Source organism: Cetorhinus maximus, chromosome 4 (genome assembly GCF_964194155.1).
Source record: "Cetorhinus maximus chromosome 4, sCetMax3.hap1.1, whole genome shotgun sequence".
Classification (NCBI taxonomy): Eukaryota; Metazoa; Chordata; class Chondrichthyes; order Lamniformes; family Cetorhinidae; genus Cetorhinus; species Cetorhinus maximus.
Window position 1 is genome coordinate 84,462,965 of NC_135882.1, and position 24,993 is coordinate 84,487,957.

The 24,993-nt window shown below is 43.3% G+C and overlaps 1 protein-coding gene across 1 annotated transcript in view; it reads left to right on the forward strand.

The window, feature by feature from the left end:
• The window catches only part of ttpa (tocopherol (alpha) transfer protein), a 62,934-nt gene that overhangs the window by 23,157 nt on the left and 14,784 nt on the right, over nucleotides 1–24,993 (forward strand). Inside the window, exon 2 of the mRNA XM_078540429.1 lies at nucleotides 4,045–4,198. Within this exon, the coding sequence (XP_078396555.1) occupies nucleotides 4,045–4,198 (154 nt within the window). The remainder of the gene's footprint in view (nucleotides 1–4,044; nucleotides 4,199–24,993) is intronic.

Below are 24,993 nucleotides of genomic sequence, written 5' to 3' on the forward strand. Positions count from 1 at the left end.
GCCCCGGCCTGCTTTTGGGGTCCTGCTGTGTGGCAGTGGCACCCTCCTCAGCCTGTGGAGCTGGAGCTGCTGAGGTAACAGGAAGAGTGGATTCGGATAGGCCGGACATACCCGGAGTCACCGGGGTATGTGTCGCTGCGCTGGGTGGAGGATGTGGGTGAGCGCTGTGACGGGTCTTCAATGAAGGTGTCTTCAGATTCCTCTTTAGAGGTTTCTTCAGAGCTTGATTGGAGGCCCTGGGTCGTGGTCCCAGATGTGCGTGTGCAAGCAAGGAAAGATAATTAGTGTATGGCAGTGGCCTGTGAAAGAGGATACATTACTCACGGCATGGCTGTCTGATGGATGTTGCACTGCTGGATCCTCTCCTGGTAGAGCAGCGCCAACCTCACCGTCAGCACAGGAGTGGTTCAGATCCTCATCAGCTAGCTGGATGACTATTTACAAAATCCATTAGAACCTTGATTTCAGGCATTCCCCCACTGGCCTGCGACCTCTTCCTCTTGTGTGCCAGCTTATCCTCACGAATAGAGATGGGGAGGGTGCAAGCAGGACGCCTGCCGGGCCAGATGATAAGCATTCCTGGCATGTGTGGGTGGTGAGTGGTCCCATGGACAGGATGAGGACAATGAAGGTGTGTGTGAGAGAGTGAATCGTAATGTCCCTTGAACTGGCAGTGAGTGAGGGCCCTGTGGATGTGTGATGGGTTTTGAGTGTGTGAATTGAGAGTGATGAGAAGTGATGAGTGACTTACCCTGGCAGAATGGAGGAGATCATTCATCCTTTTTCGGCGCTAGGTGGCTGTCCTCTTTTGTGGGGCATTGGCGCTGACCACTGTCTCCCATGCTGGATTGATCCTGTGGCCAGAGCAGTGACAGAGAACATCACAGCAAGCCTCCACTGGGTCCAAAAAGTACTCGAGGGACACGTCATTGAACCTAGGGACTGCAGTCTTTTTGCTTTTCGGGGCCATCCTGCCTTCTGTGCAGCAGCTGTGGTCTGGAAGCTCTGAGAGGTGTGTGCGCAGCTGGACTTTAAAATGGTGCCAGGCATGATGAAATGGCGAGATGTTGGCGTGACGGGCAAATGAGAGCCTGCCCACCATGGAAACGGCATGTTTCCCGGGAATGCATAATTAATGTGGCGGGTTTGGAATGAAATGGCGTGAAAAGCCACCATTGCGGCCAGCAGGTAAAACATCATTTTACCCGCCTACTATCACACTGAGTGCAAATCTGGAAAGATTCCACCTGATATGTGGCTGCATGAGATATGCCACACATATACCCAGTAGACCTCTGGAAGGATCAGCTGGCAAAAACATTAAATATCACTAGCACTGGGTTGCCTTCCAGTCCACAGGGTCACATGTCATCTTGAAGGAGAGCATAGAGGTCAGCGACTGCTTCCCTAGGCAGCCTCAACCATCTTTAACTATGCCTCTCCATCATCTGCAGGTAATTAATGTGCATATGGGCACTCAATGATGCGCCGGTGCTCTTCATCACACTGGTCCCTGTTGTCTCCATCCTGAGCAGCCTAGGCATCTGCTGCCACCCCTTGTTGATCTTCTGGCCATTGCTGTGCCGGACCCAAGGCCATCATCTCAAAAATCCTTCTCTCCCCTGTCCAAGACTCCAGGAACACTGGGTGAATGAGACCCATGTAGCCTCCAGAAAGCGAAATGTGGACAGAAGGCTGGCAAAAATAGTGTTTACCACTGTTTACATGGCCCTTGTTCCTGATCTTGCACCCGTGCACCAATGGGAACCCCTCTGCTTTTCTTTGACAATACCCTGGTCTCCAACCACCATATTCTAGTCTCCTCCCACATCAGTTTGTTGTTGATTAATGTCACTTGACAATCCCTTCATCACACTTGACATTCCCTCAATCATTAATTTTTTAAAAATCTGGAATTGAAAGCTAGTCTCAGTAATAGTAACCATGAAACTATCATCGATTATTGTAAAAATATATCTAGTCCACTAATATCCTTTAGGGAAGGAAAGCTGCTTTCTTTATCTGGTCTTGCCTACATGTCACTTACAGCAATATGGTTGACTCTTAACTGCTCTCAAGGGAAATTAGGGAAGGGCAACAAATGCTGTCCTTGCCAGTGATGCTCTCGTCCCGTGAATAAATACAAAAAACCCTCTTACCCTCCCTTGGTCAAACTTGGCCTCCCCCCATCATCTTCAACCCCCCCTCCCCCCCATCATACTTAACCTTGGTGAACATTGACTCTCCCTTGGTCATCCTTCACCTGCCCTCAATCAACCTTATTCTTCTTTCTGTCACCCACCACCATCCCTCTCTCAGCCACCACCATCCCTCTCTTAGCCACCACCATCCCTCTCTCAGCCAACACCATCCCTCTCTCCAACTTCCTTTGTCAGCCACCACCTGCCTCTTCCGCCCGTGACCTGCAGAGTGAAGCTTCTCAGCCTCCTCTCTCATCTTCCAGCAGACTTTCCTGTAAACATAAAACAGCTCCAACTCACTGCAAATCTACCTTGAAGTCTGCCTCACTTGCTCCATGCCAGCTTTAACTAGTTGTGAAAATGAAGCCCCATGTTTCCTGTGCATCTCTGATTTAATCCCAAATGTGCCATTTAATCTCAAAACCTCATGCCTTAATCATGTTATGATATGACAGATTGTAATTGCCGGCCTGACCAAATCCCAAAGGGAAACTTGGCCACACTATCACAGCGATATTGCAATTTCTATTTTTATTACAAGAAGTTATGTGTACTGAAGTCAGAGGTAAGATTCCATTACCAGTTCTGGATATATTAAATTAAAACATTTATTAACAAAAGAAAACTTAAACATACAAGATTACAGTTACTCAGTTAAATTTAGTCTTATAACATTTCCTAAATGATTTCTAAATCACTACACTCACAAACACCTTTTTCCATACAAGTCCCTAGAGATTCTTAACCTATAAAACATCCAGTAATATTACTGCAAGGCACCCACTGCTGCTATAAGGGAGGTATTTTACAAGCTTCTCTCTCCCTCGACAATGGAAATCCAACGCGATTAACAAAACCTGGCTTTCTGGACCAACCAGACACTTCTCTGGGGTGGCTAGAAGCTGCTTCCTTCACAAGACTGTGCTTGCACAGCACTCTCTTCAAGACCACATGGCCACACACCTCTTACAGCTTTCAATCTTTTCTTAAGTACATTTTTCCCCTTTCATCTTTAAACCCATTGTTCACAACTGTCTTTTGAAAGTTACCTTTCCCAGAATCTAAAATCTTTCATGTTGTCTTTATGGCCACTACTTTCAGGAAAAATAAACTTAATAACTCTGCCTTATTTATTTATGATGTTTGCCATTGTAAAATTCCCTTTGACCTCTTTGAAATTCAATAGCCAAAGATACACTTCTTATTTATCTCCTAATGCAAATTCCTATTCATGTTTATCTGTATCCCATCTTAGCTCACTCATTTCCACTTAAAATGCCTGCTTTTACACCTAATACCTTTGATGATTTATACCTTGCAGTCTGACTTTCTTCAGTTTAATTAAATTAGTTGCACACATACACGCACACACACACAACACACACACAGCCCCCACAAGCCTGTTTCATAGTATTCCACAATAATATTGGAAAAAAATGATATTTTCTTTACAGTCTGTATCCATTTTATGCTAAGGCATTCCAGTAAAGTTCCAACTCTATGATGTGCGCACTGCCACCCTACCTCCAAGCTGCTACCAGGATAATTCGGCAAGTTTATACCAATGTCGGGAAGTTGAAAATTGTCTTTCCATCCTTTTCAGCACCCCCTGTCCACCTCCCTCCCCGTACACTCGGCTGGCATTAAATCCTGTTTTCAAGGCTTGTACATGAAGGGTGGTCAGTAGGGTGGGAATTAGCAGCTTCAGGAGAGGTCAAGATAAATCTGAAATTTTAAAAGTAAAAGCAAATGTTTGGCATTATCTTTCTAATATTAAGGGTGAGAGGATTCCTATTCATTTCGTCAATTACTCAACTTAGAACTTTTAACATTCTCTTCACAGCTACTATCAAATTACCATAAATGGAGAGCCGAATGCCCTGAGATAAGTGCAGATCTGAGGCCTGTAACAGTCATGGGTCTCCTAAAGGCTGGTTACCATGGGGTTTTGAGGTCTCGTGATTCCAGTGGAAGCAGGGTTTTGATATATAGAATTGGTAAGTATTGCATCTTCCAAGTCTTGCACTCTACTTGATCCTCTAATCCTAGCACTGATTTACAGAACAGACCATTAACCTACAGATAAGTAACATAAAAATACAATATAAATGAATATCTGTAATTCATTGAACTGTTATGGTTGTGATTTACATTGCATTTATATGTGAGGAATGTACAAACAAATCTACTCGGTGTACAGAGACATCTTTAATCAAGGTAAAAGCATAACTGAACAAACCATATTGAACTTTCCTGAGCAAGGTGGGACTAAAGGTGTAACATCTTGAGGAAATTGGGTGAGGTCATGGGCCAGGATTTTATGGCCCCTCTTGCCTGGCGGCATATTACGGTCCAGCCAAACTGAATGGAAATTTAAATGGCTCACCGCATCCACCAGGGTGGAGGTGCCGCGGCGGCGCCATAAAATCCTGGTCATGGTAACAGTGTTGCAAAATGGCAGGATAAGGATTCTCACACAAAACCACTTCTCACATGCCAAGTCAAGCTGGTAATATAGCTCAAAGGTGTTTGGAAATTCCAATTTCTATTTCTGATGCCAATTTTTTTTTGTTACACTGCTAGACAAGCATGTCTTTAGTGTGACTATTACTTGGTACATTATAAATGAACTCTTTCCATAAATATTAACTTAAATAGATAAAAAATGGGAAACAGGAATTAACAGGAAGTAAGAAAGGTTAAAATTATGTGATACAAAGCTTTTGAAGATTTAGTTATCTTATGAAGCTGAAAAATATGATCAACTGATTTGGCTTTCAATACTTGCAAGACCAACACAGTCTAAAAGAAAAAGTATAATAATGTATGCCTTTTATATATCTGGAACATTTATGGAAAAAAATATAAATATAGCTCTTAAGTGCTACAGAGTACAGGAAAGAAAGGTCCATACTTTATTGAGAACAGACGCAATGGTTTAGAGAGTAAAGATACCACTCTGAAAACAGAGCGAGAAGCTCCTGTTCGATACTAATTTTGCGCTGAATTTGATGATCTTAATCCTGAAAAGGGAGAAGCTTTCTGATCTTAATTGCTTTTCAGGAATCCCTGTTAGAAAGTATGTGTATATAAATTTCTGGTGAAGACAGGCTAGAGTTCAGCTGTGATGCCTTATGTAGTAAAATAGTATGTTCAAATTCACTATCTTTGCTCATACATGAAGCATAGCTATTTGGTTGAGGTACTGGAGGGGCTAAATCCTGAAGCATACTTCATTAACAGCCAATGCTTTCTGGAGAGGAGAGAAAAACTATCCAAAGAAGAAAGTAGTTATTTTGAACTCCTTGTTGCAGTAGAAGGATAGCACTGATCTCTCACTGTTGCTTCTACCCCAAGTAGAGGAGGAAACCTCCTTCCCAGTGAAAGGTAATTTACCTGAAAGTTTGGCTGTAAGTTTTAAAAGAGGGATTCAATAAATTTAAAACTTGGTTTAATTTAGTTGCATGCAGCCTAATTACTGGATCACAAATTAATCCTTTAAACTGTTTGAGTTCAACAGAGATATAGCCATCAGGCAAAGACTCAGACACTGAATTAGCGAATAATACCAAAGTTTATTGAACATAAGCAAAATAAAAGAACAGTACACTTATCAATTACTTATCAATTATTTAATAAAAAGAAAACATAAGTATACTTATCAACCAAACCCTACAGACTCAAACCCCGCGCTGACAGAAAACGTCCTCTATCCCCGAGGATATCAATTATCTCAACCCTTTGCGCTGACAGGTATTCGCCTCTGCCTCCGAAGGAAACTATCCAGGGTCCACGGCAACAGGAATTCGGCCTCTGTCCTTGGGCCCAGTGCTACACTCATGATCTCTTTGCTGACAGGAATTCTCGCCTCTGTCCAACTTGGCTTCCCTTCACTTGGTGTACAAAACGAGATGGTTCCCATGGCATGTTTTTATACCTAAAAAGATGTGTGACCCCATCTTAGCCAGTGTTGCTGGAAATGGCTAATTGGTCATTAATATTTTACGGGTTAATTTGATTCATTCTGGCTAATTGTGCAAATTGCCTTAAGCTTAAACAATGGGTTTGCTTCAAGCTTTGTCCCTTATTTTAAGACTTACAGGCAACTCATTCATTAAATCAGAATCTCAGCAGTCAAAGTTGATGCATAGGATAGGATCCCATGGAATTCAGGCTCTCTTTCCCAGACTTTGTGACAGCACTTCAATTCTTTCATAGAGATATTTGTGGAAAAATACAAAAATATAATATTTCTTATTGACATTGATTATTAATTGCGTATCCTTCAATTACAGGGCAATTGGGGTAGTTCCTTCTAATCCAATCATCTGTTGCTAGTCGGTGAATATTATATGAGGTTAGTTTCTCATGTATAATTGTTAGCAGTATCAATTTGACATCTTTTCTAGTATAAGATAGTGACTTGACCAAGTTTGTTCTTTGTAGGTTACATAATTATATAAAAAGCCCATAATAATAATAATAATAATAATAATAATATGGTCAAGTTTGAGCAAGCACACCAAATTCTACAAAAATAAAATCTAGGCCAGATTACATCTCCCTGGGATGAGGGTGAAATATAATGCCAATATATTGATCCCTCAATAAACCTAATCTAACGGAGCTGTGCCTTTACCCAGGGTGGAGGTTTCTCAGTTCAATCATCGTTCTTCTCTGATATTTGACTGTAATAATCAATACAATCACAATGAGCAGTTGAATTCCAACCAAAACTTGAGGTGATTGAAATCCATAAGGGAACTTTAGTGTCCAGATTAAAGTTCCACCTATACCTTTAACTCCAACAACCAGTGTCTCTTCAGCAACCTTTGCATTCCACTGTTGTAGCAGGTAGAAATGTTGGTTGAAGGTTTGCTACAACTTTGTCAGGTGCCTAGGCAACAGTGGAATAACGTACCCAAATCTATTGACATATTCGTGTAGATGTTTCTTCATGTTATCCTTAACAGCAATGTTTAACTAGTGATGATAATACAGATTGTGTGATAGTTCTGATTTTTCTCCAAATCTCCTTGCTCTATTCCGTCCTGCAAGGCCATGATGTGTTTGCATCAGGTTGGTAATCCCATATCAGTTACATTGATCATTACTGGCACCATTCCATGATGTGCATTGTGTGTGAATGACGACTAGACTGTTGCTAGGGCCTGGCCAATGCTTAGGACACTCTAATATCTTGGTAACTGTTCTTGATATATTAACAGGAGATTGTGGTTTAAATTTGGGTTTGATGGCTTTGACATTAAGGTCTCTTTCTTTCCTTTTGGTACATGCTCAAGTGATCCATTGTAAGACTCAAAATTTTCCTGTTTTGGACCAACCAATGGGGATTATATCACTGTATCCTGTTAATGAGGGGAATGTCAGGGTGTTATATACAGACTTCCCTGTTAATTACTATTCTGAGAGCCACTGGAAATTTGTTCTCCAACTATACACATATAATTACCAAAATGATGTTTCTAGCACCATCTAAGCCAGCATAACTACCTATTGTCTTCATTTTGTTCATATGTCAGTGCGGTGCGTGAATTTCAGAGGTCTCCATTTTTCTACCCCATATGTCCCAATCATGTTTCGGTCTTAAAAACCAGACCCAATAAGCCTTGGGTTCCATCTCATCATAGAGATCACATGCCATACGTACTCCTCATCCCTGTTCTACTCTCCAAACTTGCTGCTTCCCTTCTAGAACACATCCCACAGAGCAATCACTCTTAATCTCACCTGTGTCGTTCCAAACTTCTGCTCTTCCTGCATTGCGTGGTGTCACCTGTGAGAGTCTACTGTATGTTGCTTTTACACATTTTTGCCACCCTGGCATTGTAGATGAAAACATTCCATCCACGGTGAATACAACCCACAAGGAGAAGTTCAGATAGAAGGCCATAGACATCACAAAGCATAATCTCAGGAGATCCATTTATAAAAGTGTAGCATTTACTCTCTCAGTTTTTAAACTGATTAATATGGTGTTTTCTGTCTTTACCTTTGCCTTTCACAGTAGTAACATGTTAGCCTATTGAGCAGGGTAATCTGTACACAGCTTCTTTAATATTGTTTTTAAAGCTTTATTTATTCTCTTGACCACTCCAGAAGACTGTGGATGTGGCTGGTGTGAAGTTTGAATTACTTACGATATTTAAGTAAAATTTCCTGTGGTGAAATGTGAGCCTTGGTTACTGCCTACCTGCAATGCTAGTCCCCACCTACAGATTACCTCACTCAAAATTCTCTTACAAAAGTGTTGCTAATTCTAAGTTATTGATATATAAGTATTAATGTCTTAACTATTAAATGAAATGGACTTAAAACACCTTCCAACTCTCTGTTTTTAACTGTATCCACCTTGTGGATATTCCTTACAATTATAATTCTCAGGACCTTAATTGTTCCAATCCAAATTTTGGGCAGAATTTTTCCGTCGGTGAGTTAGGAGTGGGGCCTGCTCACCGCCGCGAAAATGACGCAGGAGGATGTCGGGGGGAACCCCCAACGTCATCCGACCCCATTTAAATATTCAGGAAGGCGGGGGGGACGGCGCGATCAGCTGTCCGCCCGCCGACCTGTCAATGGCCAATTGAGGCCATTGACAGGATAATTAAGCCAATTAAAGGCCCTGCCCATCCAACCTTAAGGCTGGTGGGCAGGCCAGGAGCCCCAGCGGGCTTCTGAAAAGCATGAAACCTCATCCACTGGCAGGATAAGGTTTCATGTCTGTTTTAAAAAACTTCAATAAAGTTTATGTGATAATTATTAACATGTCCCATCTCATGTGACATTGTCACATGAGGGGGACATGTTAATAATTTTTTTATTTTTCTATTTTTCAACTTTCAAAAACTGTCAGTGCTCCCCGAGGCAGCACTTAGTCCCAGGGAGATGTGGGCTCTTTCTCTTTTGGGTGCATGCGCGAAAAAGCGCACTCTGACAGTTGGAGAATCCCTACCCCCCCCCCCGCACAGGCAGCGCATAGTGCTTCCCGTTGGGCAGCCCGCTGGGCGGGCCTTAATTGGCCCGCCCACACAAAATGGTGGCTGGGCCCATTTCGACGGCAGTGATCGGCTGCCTGCCCGCCGCCGAGCCGGTGGGGCCTGCCCACCCATCAAGGGCAAAATTCTGCCCTTTATCTCTTTTTCTTTAATTTTACTCACTTCGACAAGTACAGTGTTTAATTCTATCCTGATTGTTTTGGAGTGAGTTCTTCTATGGAATATGTGTCAGTGCCTTAATGATTTAAGGATGTTATCTCACTCTACTGGCCACATTAGCCATTTCATGCCATGCTGTTTGCCCGAGACCTGTTCTTCTTTTCAAGTTCACCAAGTATTTTCTGACCTGTGAACCAGCCCATTTTTGAACTGATTTCTTGCATATTCTGTTTGTCACTTCACGCGTAACATATCTGTACATGTACAATATCATGCCACACATTGTTAACCCTCGTGATCTTATGAAAAGATCTTGAAATCTTTGCTTATCTCTCCCATGTATGGTCCCAATGCCTAGGTGGTGGCCAGACTTATCAAAAGCAGTTCTCTTAGAAAAATCCATAGGCAGGGATAAGAATGTCTCCATGAGGAAGCTGTCAATTTATTGGTCTCATTTATACTTTCCTTTCACTAGAGTATATTGCCATGAAAATATAATAATTTTCATAATATTATTGTGATTTATGGTATAAGTGGGTTAATAGTTTCTCTGTGTATATCTCTGTATGTGTGGGATTTAATTGAATTGGAGACAGCTGGTCTGGAGTTTTTGAGTTATCAAAAAGAAGCTAGGTTTGAAATGCACAATATGCAAACATGGCTGAAGTTTTAGAATGTGAGGAAAATTTGCATTTACAGATAAATTAATTTGAATTTCAAGGAGATGGTAGGATGTTACACGTAACCAAAAGAAGCTAAGCCAAACAGTGTGTTTATTTTTCCCAAAGGTTACTGATAAAAATTAGTACTATGAAAGATTTATATTATGAGAAAAGTAAAGTTGCAAAGACATATGGGAACAATGGAATTTACATTAAAAATAGAGAAACATGTATAAAGGAGATGAGGCTATGGGTCAAAAGGAGAAGGAATTCTAAGACCTAACAAGTGTGAAAAGCCTCTAGCCTCTGTGCATCAAGTTGCTGTCTACAGGAACCGAAGCTGAGAAAACTCACTGTGAGTATCACTGTCCAGGGTATTGTGAGGCTTTGCCTGGGTCTGTTTAAATATATTTGTTTTTACTGTTGCTTTAACATAAATGTAACTGGGAACCAGATTAATTAGGGGTTTTAGGAGTTATTATAGTAGTAATTTGTAGACCTATGTATGTGCTTGAAATCTTTTCTTTTGTTAATAAATATTTAATTTAGTTTTGTAAAAGATCTCAAAGTCTTGGTGGACTTATTTCTACTGAATTCAAGGCCTGTGTCTCAAAATAAAATACAAATTGCAGAACAGTTGTGGCAGCTGTTTCAAGTTTCCCTCTGCAATTTGAGCAGCTTGGCATTTACCATCCGCTGTGCCATATTAAAATTTTAGTATCAGATTGATATATTCCGTTGAACAATATGCAAGAAGGACAATTCCAAATCCCATTTGGTGCTGTGTTTTTTTTTCCCTGTCTCCATCTTCTCTTTCTAAATGGGACCATCAATTACCATTGTATTGCATTCATGAGTCATGGAGAAACTTTACAGTCAAATAAAATATTTTTGTAACATCTTTAAAATGGAAATCAAATATTTCTACTCAATTCTAGGCATAAGCATATTTTGCTTGTTCATTCTTTATTTTAAATGACATTTGAATTTCTCAAAAGAAATTTGGTAAATTACACTAGACCTTTTATATCTCAAAATTATTCTAAATTCAAATGACAGTGCTGCTGGGCTAACTGGTTTCCTTTAATTTTCCTATATCCATAGAAACTATGTTGTAATATGTCTTTAAGGAATAGCAGTATGACATCATTAGAAGGGAAGAAAGATTTAGGGCCGAATTCTCCCATCTGGGACTAAGTCTAATGGCGGGGGCGGGGGGTGGGGACGGGGAGTGTTTCCCACGGCGGACCCCTATGGGAAATCCTGCAGTATCTTCTGGCCTCGATGTAATTAATTATGCAACCGGGCGTTTTGCGCCGTTTCCTGTGGCGGGCCGGGCTTGATGGCACGCGCCCCACCATAATTACCAGGCGCCATATTTAGAAGGTGCCCGGACACCCACAATGTCAAACCAAAAGGAGAGATGTCTGCAAGGTCATCCGCAGGCCCAGCTCTGAAATTTAGTGACGCCTCTCTGCCCATCCTCCTGGACCATGGTGAGATGCGCAGGAATGTACTCTACCCGCCTGATGGGAGGAGGCCAAACAGGGACACCAATGCTGCATGGGCGCAGGTGGCCGATGCTGTCAGTGCCCGGGGGGGGTGCAAAAGACGTCAACAACACAACACTGGAAGAGGACGAATAACCTTATTCACTCCGCCAGGGTAAGTCTCATCAGATGGTCGCATAAACCACAAAGACTCCAATATGTCAGGGTCCAAGGCCCAATGACAATGGCACGTCCTACTTTACAGCCCTACTTCAGTGCATCCGTGCTGCTGTGAAGTGACCACTATGTCTCCTTCACCCTTCAGCACACATGGAACACTGCTTGGAAGGGAGGTGGGAGATGAAGATGTGGGGGACTGGCTTAGGCGCAGAGGGAAGCAGCAAACTCTACAAATCACATGCCTGTCTGAGCCTTCCCCTGGCATGTGGATGTGTTCAGCACTCTGGAGGGAGCTGGTCCACAACCCTTCTGCCCAATTCACACCAGTGATAACCTGCCACAAAGGTGGGCTATCTGACAAGGGGATGTGTGATAAATGAACCAATTTCCACTGCTCCAAAACATGCAATTCCCCTCAAACATGCTGTTCTCTTTGATCAGGAAAAGATCCAAAACAACCCATGAGAGTGTGAGTAGACGGGAGGGGGTGGTGCCCATTTCTCAGGTCTTTCACAGAGTTTGAGGAGACGGCATCTGAGCTTGCAGGAGTCGAGTGGGACTGAGCAATTGGCTCGGGGGAACTCAGATTTGGGCGTCCACCTAGTAAGGATTCAACCATTCAGTGCAAACTGGAGGATAGAATATGCCTCCATGTTGGAGGCAGCTAATGCTGTCACTTGCATTCTTCTTTCCCACTTACAGGTGCCTCCAGGAAGAGACCAAGACCCAAGGAGGAAGAGGAGAACTCCCTATCAGGCCTCAGCCCCAGCCCAGAGATGAGTCAGGAGGGAGCAGAAGAGGAGAGCTCCACAGCTGTAGTGGCATCAAAGTGGTCACTTGCACCCTTCACCAGCTCAGGAACACACACCTCATTGTGCTAGTGCTAGTTTAGGAAGGGTCTCACCACCTGGTGGTCACCACACGGACACTTTTCCACAGCAGGAGGAGGCAGCTTCAGCTGAACTCCCCGGCTCTTGGAGGACTGCTGGGGAAGAGGCATCTGTGAGGTCCGAGTCAGATGATGAGCCTCTGGAATTGGCCTTCCAACTCATAGTGGAGAGTCAGCAAGAGACAGGAAAACATCACGCAGAGCTGTTGGAAGCCCTCAACGGAGATGCATGCAAGTCAGAGGAGTCTGTCCGCCTGCTGTCTGATGAAGTGGTGCCTATATGTGCGTGCATGGAAGTCGCCATGGGGAAGATGGCCAACGCCATGGAGATAGTCGTCCAGCAGAATGCCCAGTTTCTGCCAGAGATGCGCGCAGACCTGCACTCCATCACGCTAGCCATGGGCAAGTTCCTGAAGTGGTATCATGAGGGGGGAACGGGGCACCTCGACCTCACTCCAGATGTTCCTTCCCCTCAAGGAGTCAGGCTGAGGCCCTCAAGCACCCAAAGGGAGGAGGAGCAGCAGCTGGATGCCCCTGGGTCATCCACTCAGGGATCTCAGAGGTTCCCTCCTAACCTCCTTTGCCTGTGACCCCTTCAACCTCGTCCTCTGTCACCGGAGAGGGAGCAGCTGACCTGCCAGACAGCCAAAGGAAGTCAAGGCCCTCCAGGCCTTGGTTCTTTAGAGGATGACCGCCGAAGTCATCAAAGGCAATAGGACAAACAACTCCACAGGCTGTCTCCAACCCTGCTGCAGATGTCAGGCCAGCACCCAGAAGAAGTGATAGGCCAAGAAAAATCCCCAAATTTTGATCACAAGTGGTTGCACAGGTGAACACAATATGGTCACTGATTAATCTGCAATTATATCCACTTTGGTGTCAGCTGTGGCTCAGTTCATAGCACCCTCGCCTTTGAATCAGAGGGTTGTGGGTTCATGTCCCACTCCTGGAAAACCAAGAACTGTGATTGTACTCGAAAGAAGTTGCAATCTGTGACTGTTGGTAACTCGAAAAGAGTTTCACTGCCTAATGTGCACTGTTTTCTTTCAGCAACATTATATAAGCTTTGCAAGACGCCCCTGCCCACCGCTAGGAGTTCAGCTGCACGCAGCCAGACCATAAGTGATTCTGGAGGGAGGAGTGTGTCTGTGTGGCAGGGTCTTTCAGAGCCCCATGAAAGCACTCTTTTATGCATGCAGAACCTTCATCCATCACACTGATCTCTCTGTCCAAGCATTTTCAATGCCACCTGCTGGGATTCTCTTTCAGTTGTCCATTTGAGCTGACCTGCATCTCCGCCCACCCGCTGATCACACTCCCATGCAGCACCTGTGCCCATCCAACATGAGGCTCCGCTCAGTTTCAATTTGACCACATGGTAATCATAACATTCTTCATGAGCTCCCCTGCAATTCCCCCTCCCCCAGTCACCCATGTCCTTTCCCCCAAAACCATCGATCCCTCTGGCATAATTTGACCCTTCCCACTGTCACCTTCCAGCCTGAACCCTTTGTATTCCAGACTATCCAGATGAATGTGCACACTCCCTTCCTCCCAGAGAACCCCACCCCCATCCACATTGACCTCCCCCACCTCTTCATTCCCACCCCCTGTGTCTGTGTGATCCTCTGTGTCTCCACCAACAACCTTCGCCGCCCCTTCCACCGATACTGTTGTACCCTCCCAGCCTATGGACTCCCTTTTCCCCCTGTCACCCTAACTATCCTGTCCTACCACATCCAACCTGAGTTACCTCCCCAGGAGTCAGATATTGACTCCACCGACCCTTCCCTGTGAGCACATTCATCTGGACATTTCCACCCCCTTCCCACTCCCCTTCACCAACCATCTGTACCTCCCCAAGGCAAAGTCCTTGGAAGAATGCTGAAACCCATACCAAAGTTCCTGAAAGAATGCTGAAACCCATACCAAAGTATCTGAAAGAATGTTGAAGTCCATGCCAAAGTCCCTGGAAGTCTGAAGCCTCAGCGAAGTCGAAGTTGCTGCGTAGATACCTCCCGCTTTCCGATAGCTGCTCTGCAGAGGAGCCATGTGGATGAGGCTCCTCCCACCATGCAATGCACGTGTTTCTCCAGGGTCCGGCAGTGGTAAGCCTCTATCATCATCTTCTCCTCGGATGGCTGCGAGCTGAGCCAGGCCCTAAAGGTAAGTCCTGACCTTTTGCATGTCACACTGGTCCAGATATGTTCTGGACCAGCATGTTTCCCCACCTGCATTGTGGAAAATTGGGCATGGGGGAATGATTCTGGTCAAGCCTTCATTTGCAAATTGGTTTCACGCTGGCCTCTAGCGGGATTCCAGATCCGCCATGGCGGACAACATCAGAAGATCCCACTGTATGTTCACGCTGGTGTGAAACCGATTTTTGGACCTCCCGCCGAATTCTCCACGCTTACCCGCCATTGATCTCACTGGCACAGGCATGGGAGAATTCCGCCCTTAGTTTCACTTTTGCTTTCAGCTGAGCACACACACAAGTTCTGATGTCCTCAAGCTTTTTACCTACGTATTGCTGTTCTCATGTGCCCAATCTTATTAAATGAACCCACAACATGTTTACCCAATTCTTTATCAATGATTGGTGATTATATCATTATAATAACACAACATGTTGATCAGCAGTGTAGAGACCGATGGCAGCAAGATTAAGTACAGGTACAACATAGTGAACAGCCTTAGATCATGCTACATGGGATAAGACGACCCTTGATGTTTTGGTCAGATCACATCGAAGTTACAGCATCACAGAGTGTTGAAAACGCAGCAGGTGACTGCACAGAAAAGCTTTGAAGACTCAGCACTGAGATAGTGCTCAAGTAAAGAGCTGGTAAGCAAATGGATCTCCTGTGCTAAGATTGCAGCGCATAGATAGCCTGTCAGTTCCGTGAGTGGGAGAGCACATCAAGAGGACCAGCACCAGTTTAGCTCAGTCGGGAAGGGCGTGTGACCATAAAATTATAAAAATCTGGCCAGAGAAGGTTGTGATTATAACAGATAGCTTCAGGAGTTGCTGAACAATTGGTTGAATAAAATGCAAAGACGCCATTACTCTCTGGTGCATTCCCTCCACAACTCGTCTTTGTGGACTGATTTTCAGAGAAGCGCGCAAAAGCAGCCACAATGACACTCATCCCAGGTACCACAGAAAAAAGAAGTCAAACGGATATTGCCAGAATGTCTACAAAATTCCCCAGTTTGAATTGGGATGAAACTGATCTACTATCTGGATTCAAAATATTTAAGCAGCGTACATAGCTATGGTTTCTTAATTCCGATCCATCTGAACCAGACAGGCAAAGCATAAAAATTTGCTTAGCAATGGGAATAAAGGATGAACATGTCTGGGTTAACAGAAAAAGAGCAAAGGATCCCCAAAAGATATGGACTACATTGGAAGATTGGCTCAGAATCAGGTTAAGTTCCCGTACTCATTGACTAGAGTTCATGTCATTTCGAAAACAGCCTACAGAATCTATAAACCACTTCATCAGCAAATGCAAAGAAAAGGGTATGTAGTGTAATTTTTCAAATGTAAAGCTAGAAGTCAGAATTGTTGAGTTGGGCGATTGCATTCACTCACATGGAAGCACTCCAGAAACTGCTAGACAAGTCCAAGCATATAGTATCGAAGAGCTACTCAAGGATAGGCGTAAATACGAAGAGATCCTCACAGGTCGAAAAAGCTTACAGGTCCAAAGTACAACCCCAATTGTTGATACACTCACTGGAACACCCAAACCTAGCAAGACATGTGGAAGGTGTGGGCATCTACATGAACCAAAGAAATACCTAGCTTTTCAGCAACTCTGCAAGGCATGTGGCAGAGCGAGCCGTTGGCAGTGGCAGTGCACTAGAGGAAAGGCTGATGCAACTTCAAGGAGCCATGCACTGATCCAAACAGACCGGGCACAATAAGTACCTTCAAGCAATAAGAGTGACCATCTGGTATTCTGTCAGAAATGTATACATGAGGTGATTGACAAGCCATAAAATGACGATGCCATGCATGATGAGGTGAAGAACAGTGAACAAGTGTTTCACACCGCCAACCTCGTGGATAACATAGATGCCATCACGCTGTCCGAAGTATTTGCCAAGATACGAATTATCTGAGCTAAGAAAGTTGGTAACTATTTGTTATTGGCCAAGATTGACACAGGGGCAAGTGCTAACATACTACCTCTGCGAATTCTAAAAGGCATGTATCCACAGACATGGAAGGCCATGGCAAAACCTACTGCAGTGCAACTTTTAGCAAACAACAGTTCACTAATTTCATGTGCAGGATCCATAGTCCTGGAGTGTAAGGACAATCAATCCTCTTGGGTGTCACAGATGCTCTACATCACGGAAACTAAAGGTCCAGTGATTGCAGATCTACTGGCATGTCGTGACTTCACATTAGCAAAAATCCATGGAATCAGTCAGACACCTCAAGGCAGATCAACCTCAGAAACTACTTCTATCACCTCAGTTCACAAACTATCATCAATATGCCCAGAACTTTTGACAAAATTAGCAGTTTCAAGGGAGCGGCAACATTATGCTTGCAGGAGAATGCAAGTCTGTCAGTTGATCCAACACATAAGTGCAGCATCCACTTCCAAGATAAATTGAAGGTTGAACTAGACAAAACTGAGACAGATAGAATCATTAGAAGAGTACAAGATCACACAGATTGGTGCAGCTCAATTAAATATGTCTGAAAGAAGGATGGATCATTGAGAGTATGCATCGATCTACAACATTTAAACGCAGTTTTGAAACATTGTCCTTACAAAATACCCACATTAGAAGAGTTAAATCTGAGATTTGGAGGTGCAAAGTTCTTCTCAAAGCTAGATGCCAAGCTTCTCAACATTTCCTACCCCATTCGGACGTTACTGTTTGCAACAATTTCCTTTCAGGTTGTTAGCCAGGATTTCTTTCAAGCTCACATGGGCCAACTACACGCACTACATCAGGATGCACCTGTGTTACTGATGACATAGCTGTTGTGGCAGAACAAAGCAAAAGCATGATCATAATCTGCATTTATTGATGCAAGTGGCACATAATGAAGGGTTGGTGTTCAACTGTCTGGAATGCGACATCAACGTGTAGCAGATCAATTTCTTCGGCTCTATTTCTTCCAGTGTTGGCATAAGTCCTGATCCAAGTAAAATAGAGGATGTTAAAACCATGCCAACTCCTCAAAATAAGGACAATATTCAAAGATGTCTAGGTCTCTTTAATTTCTTGTCCCCAGACATTCCCAATTTCGCTCAAAAATCTTCATCGCTAAGGGAATTATTGAGAAAGGGTATGCCTTCCCTGTGGCACAAAGACCGCCAATACTTCTTTGAAGCACTGGAACAGTCATTATCAGAAGCACAAACATTGACATTTTACAATCCTGGGGAGACAACTACCCTGGAGATAGATGCCTCACAGAGCTGTCTGGGAGCATGCATACTACAAAAATGTAAACCAAATGCATTTACTTCAAAATCTCAGTCCATAACACAATCCAACTACTCCAACACTGAGCAGGAAACATTAGCTTTAGAGTTTGGAATCATGCATTTTCATACCTATCGGCAAAAGATTTGTGGTAGAGACCGACGAAGCGCAAGCCACTGGAGATGATTTGGTGAAAACCATTAACCAATGCACTGCCAAGATTGCAACATCTCTTGATAAAGATCCAAGGCTATGACTGTGAGATTAGGTATAAGCTAGGTAACTCAATGATCACATCTGATACACTTAGCAGATTGTTTAATCCAGCGAAAACAAAAGATATATCCTTAGATCTACAAGTTGACTTCATTGACATCAAACTGGAAGATGTTCTCCAAATTGACCTGGTACATTTTGCACAATGCAAATGCCATCAGCTACAAGAAGAAACTGCAAAAAAATTCTGCACTGCAGAAACTGTGGAAAACCATCATCAAAGTGTGGCCTGTCTCAATTCAGTTGTCCACGAACACACGAGACCATATATGAGTGATAATGTTGTTGAAGAATATCAGGCTGCAAAGATTCCAGTATGATAACCTGTTTGCCTTTGAGACCACTTTAGCCTTATCAGGACAAGCTAGACATCTCCCAGGGAGTCATTTTTAAAGGCAAACAGGTTATCATACTGGAATCTTTGCAGCCTGATATTCTTCAACAACATTATCACTCATATATGGGTATCGATCAGACAAGAAGACCAAAAAAGAGACAGTCTATTGGCCGGCTATGAATAATGACATTGAAGTTGTCATCAAGAAGTGTGAGGCATAGCAAGAGCATTTACCAAGTCAGCACAAAGAACCATTAATTCCACATGAAGTTCCCCCACACCCTTGGTCCAAAATCATGTTCAACTTCTTTCACATTCATGGCACTGACTTCATTGTCAATGACTTTACCAAGACTTTACACCATTATTCGGCAATTGCACAATACGTCAAGCACAACTGTCGCGCACACTCTAAGGCCAGAATTTTTCCATCGGTGAGTTGGAGGCGGGGCCTGCTCGCTGACACGAAAATGACATGGGATGACATTGCGGGGGGAATCCCCGATGTCATCCCGCCCCATTTAAATATTCAGGAAGGCGGATGGACAGCGAAATCAGCTGTCCGCCCGCCGACCTGTCAATGGCCAATTGAGGCCATTGACAAGATAATTAAGCCAATTAAAGGCCCTGCCTGTCCAACCTTAAGGCTGGCGGGCAGGCCAGGAGCCCCAGCGGGCTTCTGAGAAAACATGAAACCTCATACCCTGGCGGGATGAGGCCTCATGTCTGTATTAAAAAACTTTAATAAACTTTATGTGACATTTATTAACATGTCACATGAGGGGGACATGTTAATAATTTTTTATTTTTCTATTTTTTAAGTTTATAACACTTTCAGTGCTCTCCGTGAAACAGCACTTAGTCTCAGGGAGATGTGTGCTCTTTCGCGCACAAGCACGAAAGAGCGCACACTGACAGTTGGGGAATCCCTCCCCCCCCCCCCCCCCCCGCACAGGAAGTGCATAGCGCTTCCCGTCGGGCGGCCCGCTGGGCGGGCCTTAATTGGCCTGCCCACTCAAAATGGCAGCAGGGCCTGTTTCGGCAGCGGCAATCGGCTGCCTGCCCGCTGCCAAGCCGGTGGGGCCCGCCCGCCCATCAAGGGCAAAATTCTGCCCTAAGTCTTATTTTCAGTTTATTTAGGGTGCCTCGAGAGGTCATTATGGATAATGGTCCACACGTTATTGGTAAGCCATTTCAGGATATGTTTGAGAAGTGGAATATCGATCACACTACTACTCCTTATTATCCTAAATCTAATGTCCAAACTGAACGAATGATTCGCGTGATGAAGTCCCTATTTGTCAAATGTAGAGAGACCAAGCAAGATATACACATTGCAATGTTACATCTGAGAGGGACACCTTTAAGTGCAACTATTCCATTACTGGCAGAGCTCATGTTTGCCAGAGTACTGCATACCAATTGACCCGCTCTTACCCATTCTTCTCTCTCAGAAACTAGAGAGAAACTTTTAAAATTGCAAGAGAAGTTGACCAACCTGCACGATAGAAATGCAGGTACATAATTGTTAAGTTTACAGTTGAAACAACAAGTTTGCTTCCAGGATCCCACAGGAGGTACATGGCAACCAGCCGAGGTGACAAGTATTTGTTCAGAGCCAAGGCCCAATGATGTAATTGCACACAAGGTGAAACAGAGGAGTAACTGAGGACACATCAGATACCTTTCCAGTCCACTGTACAGTCCTATTACATCTAGGATAAGATCCCAAATGCAACCAGGAGCAACATTGAAGCATGACAATCCCAAGGATCACTATTAACCTTCAGACAAGGTTACTATTACAAGATCTGGATGTAGCAGCAGATTACCTTTACCTTTACGCTTTAGAGACTCAGATTGATCAGTTCTATGTACTTATGCAATGATAACTAAACATGAAATTATATGATAAATAGTTATACTTCTTTGGAAGGGGGGGAAAGTATCTTTAAAAAGAAAGGGGGATGTTGTAATATGCCTTCAAGGAATAGCAGCATGACATCACTAGAAATAGCCACTCTCCAAATTTTCCCGTCCCATCCACAACAATGCCCGCAGCTGGCGGGACCGGAAAATCCCGGCCTTAGTTTCACTTTTGCTTTGGGCAGAGAGCACACCAGCTCTGATTTCTTCAAGCTTTATACCTTTGTATAACTGCTGTCATGTGCCCAGTCTTAATAAATGAACTGACAACATGTTTACCCAATCCCTTATGAGTGATTGATTATATCATTACAATAACACAACAATCTAGACTGTGAGTGTGTTTCTTTTAGTTTTTTTTCAAATCTCTTGTTCTTCACATCAAGGTACAATCCTTTATGTGTTTTAAAACAAAAAAGTCTATCGTGGCTCTGTTCAACATACTGTCAAGAAACTTAAAACAAAATGTCCAATATATAAAGTTACATTTAAAAATACAAAAGCTATGGAGATTTTTTTTTAAAAATCAGCTATAAGCTGAAAGGGTTAACTTCTCTGCAGAATTTCAAGGGGCAGAGCAAATCGTTCTTGGAGGCTCTCAGTTGTGTCACCTTACGCACCTTTTTTTAAAAACTCTCTCAAAAAAAAGGAACCAAACTCCATTTTAAACTCTGCTTCCTTAAACTTTTGCACTTTTCCCTCTCTCTCTAATTCCTACAAATTTGTCCTTGGGAATTAAACATGACAAAAATAAATAATCCTTACTATAATTAACTCTGAAACAAAATATTCTGCATCTTACGTTAAACTTGACTTGTTCCAAATCGTTTTTTTAGCCTGTGCAAGAGTTCTTTTCAAAATTCACTTTTTCTGGTAACCAGAATCAATTTCCAATTCATACAATTGAACATTTAAAATTTAAACTGCCGAGCACGTGTGTTTCTTTTATCCGGAATTAAAGTTCCCATATACCCCGACTAAAAGTTTCATTGTGATCACGAGCAAGACTTCTAGTTAATAACTTAACAAGTTCATTAACCTTAAAACTCACAATTTTTTTAAAAATTGCACAAATTTCAAGTTAAATAAAATCTTCAACAAAAAGGATGTTATGAATAATTTCCAATTGCATTTCTGCCACACATCTCAGGGCTTCAGATTAGATTTTTGGGTAGAGCACGAAATACAGCTTGATGAATATAAACAAGAAATTGTTTTGTTGAAACCATAGTTACAAGAAGTGAGAGGACCTGGCTGGATGACTGTGAATTTGCAATTCAGAGTGATGCCAACAGCTCAGGTTCAAATCCCATACCGGCTGAGGTCATCCATGAATGCCTTCTCAACCTCGCTCTGCACCTGAGGTGTGCTGACCCTCAGGATTAAACTCACCGCCGGTCGTCTCTCTGTAATAAGAGAGCAGCTTATGGTCCTCTGGGACCACGGCTTCTTTCACTTTATCCCTGGATCAAAGATCTGAAATTGTATATTGGTCTTGTTGTAAACTGCATTTGGCCTGTTCTTTCAAATGCTGTTTCAGTTCAAGGATTTCTCCATCTATATATCAGAGTTCTGAACTTCTAATCTGGATGGTTCAGGCATCCCATAGTGCACAAAGGTGTCCACTATACACCAGAAAGTGTCGCCCTATCGCTGGCTTCCACATACTGTTCATAATTTTCTCATTGATAAAGGCAACAGCATCTCAGTAGCTGACCTATCTGTCTTTTAAGCATTTGGAATTTCATGTTTGGAAGCCTTTACTGAGTCAGCATGGTACGGGTGCAGGATCCATGGCTATCCTGGCTCTATCTTACAACTTTGATACCTTCACAACTCAGGTGTCTTAGCATTTTACCTCTGTCCCACCTCAGGGTCTCCACTAATGTTAGTTTTAAAAGGGGGATTTAATACATTTAAAACTTGATTTAATTTAGTTGCACGCAGCCTAATTGCAGGATCACAAACTAACCCTTTAAACTGTTTGAGTTCGACAGAGATATAACCATCAGGCAAAGATTCAGAAACTGAATTAGCAAATAATACCAAAGTTTATTGAACATAATCAATATCAATTAACTAATAAAAAGAACACATAAATATACTTATCAACCAAACCCCACAGACTTGATCCCTGTGCAGACAGGAAACACCCTCTATCCCCAAGGATATCAATTAGCTCAAGCCTTCACGCCAACAGGTATTCGCCTCTGCCTCAGAAGGAAACTATCCAGGGTCCACGGTGACAGCAACCTGGCCTCTGTCCCTGGGCCCAGTGCTACACTCATAATCTCTTCACTAACAGGAATTCCCGCCTCTGACCCCAAAGATAAAACTAGTTTCCCTTCACTTGGTGTACAAAACAAGATGGTTCCCATAACAACTTTTTATACCTAAAAGGACATGTGACCCTACCTTAGTCAGTGTTGCTAGAAATGGCTAATTAGTCAATAATGTGGTAAGGGTTAATTTTATTGGTACCGGCTAATTGTGCAAATTGCCTTAAACTTAAATAATGGCTTTGCTTCAAGCTTCATCCCTTAAGACTTACAGGCAACCCATTCATTAAATCAAAACTTCAGCAGTTAAGGTTGATGCGTTCCTGGTAGGATGGGATCCCATGGAATTCAGGCTTTCTCTTTCCCAGATTCTGTGATGCACTTCAATTCTTTCATGGAGATGTTAGTGGAAAAAATACAGATATATACTGTATCCTGACTTCTTATTGACTATTAATGATCAGTTACTTAACTGGGCAGTGGTGGTGCAGTGGTTAGTGCTGGTGCCTCACAGCTCCAGGTACCTGGGTTTGATCCTGCCCTCAGGTGTCTGACTGTGTGGAGTTTGCGTGTTCTCCCTGTGTCACCGTGGGTTTCCACCAGGTGCTCTGGTTTCCTCCCACCATCCAAAGACATACTGGTTAGGTGGATTGGCTACGGTGTCCCCTAGTGTGAGTGTGTGCTCTATGATGGACTGTCCTGGGTATAGCCCGTCTAGCGCCCATTATCTGCCTGGATAGGCTCCGACTCCCCACAACGCTGAAATGGATGAGTGGTTCTGGAAAAGTGAGTGAGTGAGAGTTACTTCTGGGTAACTAGAGTACTGACCCTCCACCACCAGCCCCCACAGAACTCTGCCATCCCCCTGACCCACCACAGGACAACCCCGACTACCCCCACCCCCCTCCTACTAACCCACACCTAAACCCAAATACCTCCCTCCCTACCGACCCCGCACAGGCCTCCTCCATACCCGCCTACCTTACAAACTTACCTTCTGCCTGGATTTTTAAAGTGTCTGGACCTTTAAGCCTATCTGCTTTACGGCAGCTAGTGATGTAAAAAAGGAGGCGTGGCTTCCTTACCTCTGACTCAGCTACCCTCAACACAAGGCCTCGGGAACCCGCTGCACTGCACTGTTCTTGCCCAGCCTGAGTCGGAAGTTCGCGGGAGAAAGGAGCAGCTTGATTTCCAGGTGAGCAGGAGCGGAGTAGCAATCCAACTCTGATTGCCACTCCACGGGCCATTATATCAGATAGGTTTCTAACGTACGATTGTTAGCAGCATGAACTTGGCATCTTTTCCGCCCACGTGTTAGTATAAAATGGCAACTTGACCAAGTTTGTTCTTTGCAGGTTGCATGATTATATGAAAAGCCAATAATAATAATAATAATAATAATATGGTCAAGTTTGAGCAAGCACACTAAATTCCATGAAAGTAAAATCTAAAATCTAAACCAATTTACATCTCCCCAAGATGAGGGTGAAATACAATGCCAATTTATTGATCCCTCACTAAATGTAATCTAATGGAGCTGTGCCCTTAGCCAGGGTAAGGGGTTTTTCAGCTCAATCATCATTCTTCTCTGACATTTGCCTGCAATAATCAATACAATCACAATGAGCAGTTGAATCCCAACCAAAGCATATGAAACAATTGTAATCCATGAGGGAATTTTAATATCTAAAGTTCCACCAGTATCTTTAACTCCAACATCTGGTACCTCTTCGTCAACCTTTGCATTCCACTGTTCCAGCAGGTAAAATTGTTGGTTGGAGGAATTAATTCCTTGCATGAACTTTGTCAGGTGTCCAGCCTATGGGGGAATAACATACACAAATCTATTGACATATTTGTGTCGACGTTCCTTCACCTTCATGTTATCCTTAACAGTGATGTTTAACACCTGATGTTAGTATAGGTTGTGTGACAGTTCTGATTTTTCTCCAATACTCCTTGCTCTATTCCTTCCTGCCAGGCTCTGGTTTTGTGTTTGCACCAGGTTGGTAATCCCATATCAGTTACATTGATCATAACTGGCACTTAAAGGTTGACTCTGTTTCTCTTTCCACAGGTGCTGCCAGACCTGCTGAGTATTTCCAGCATTTTTGG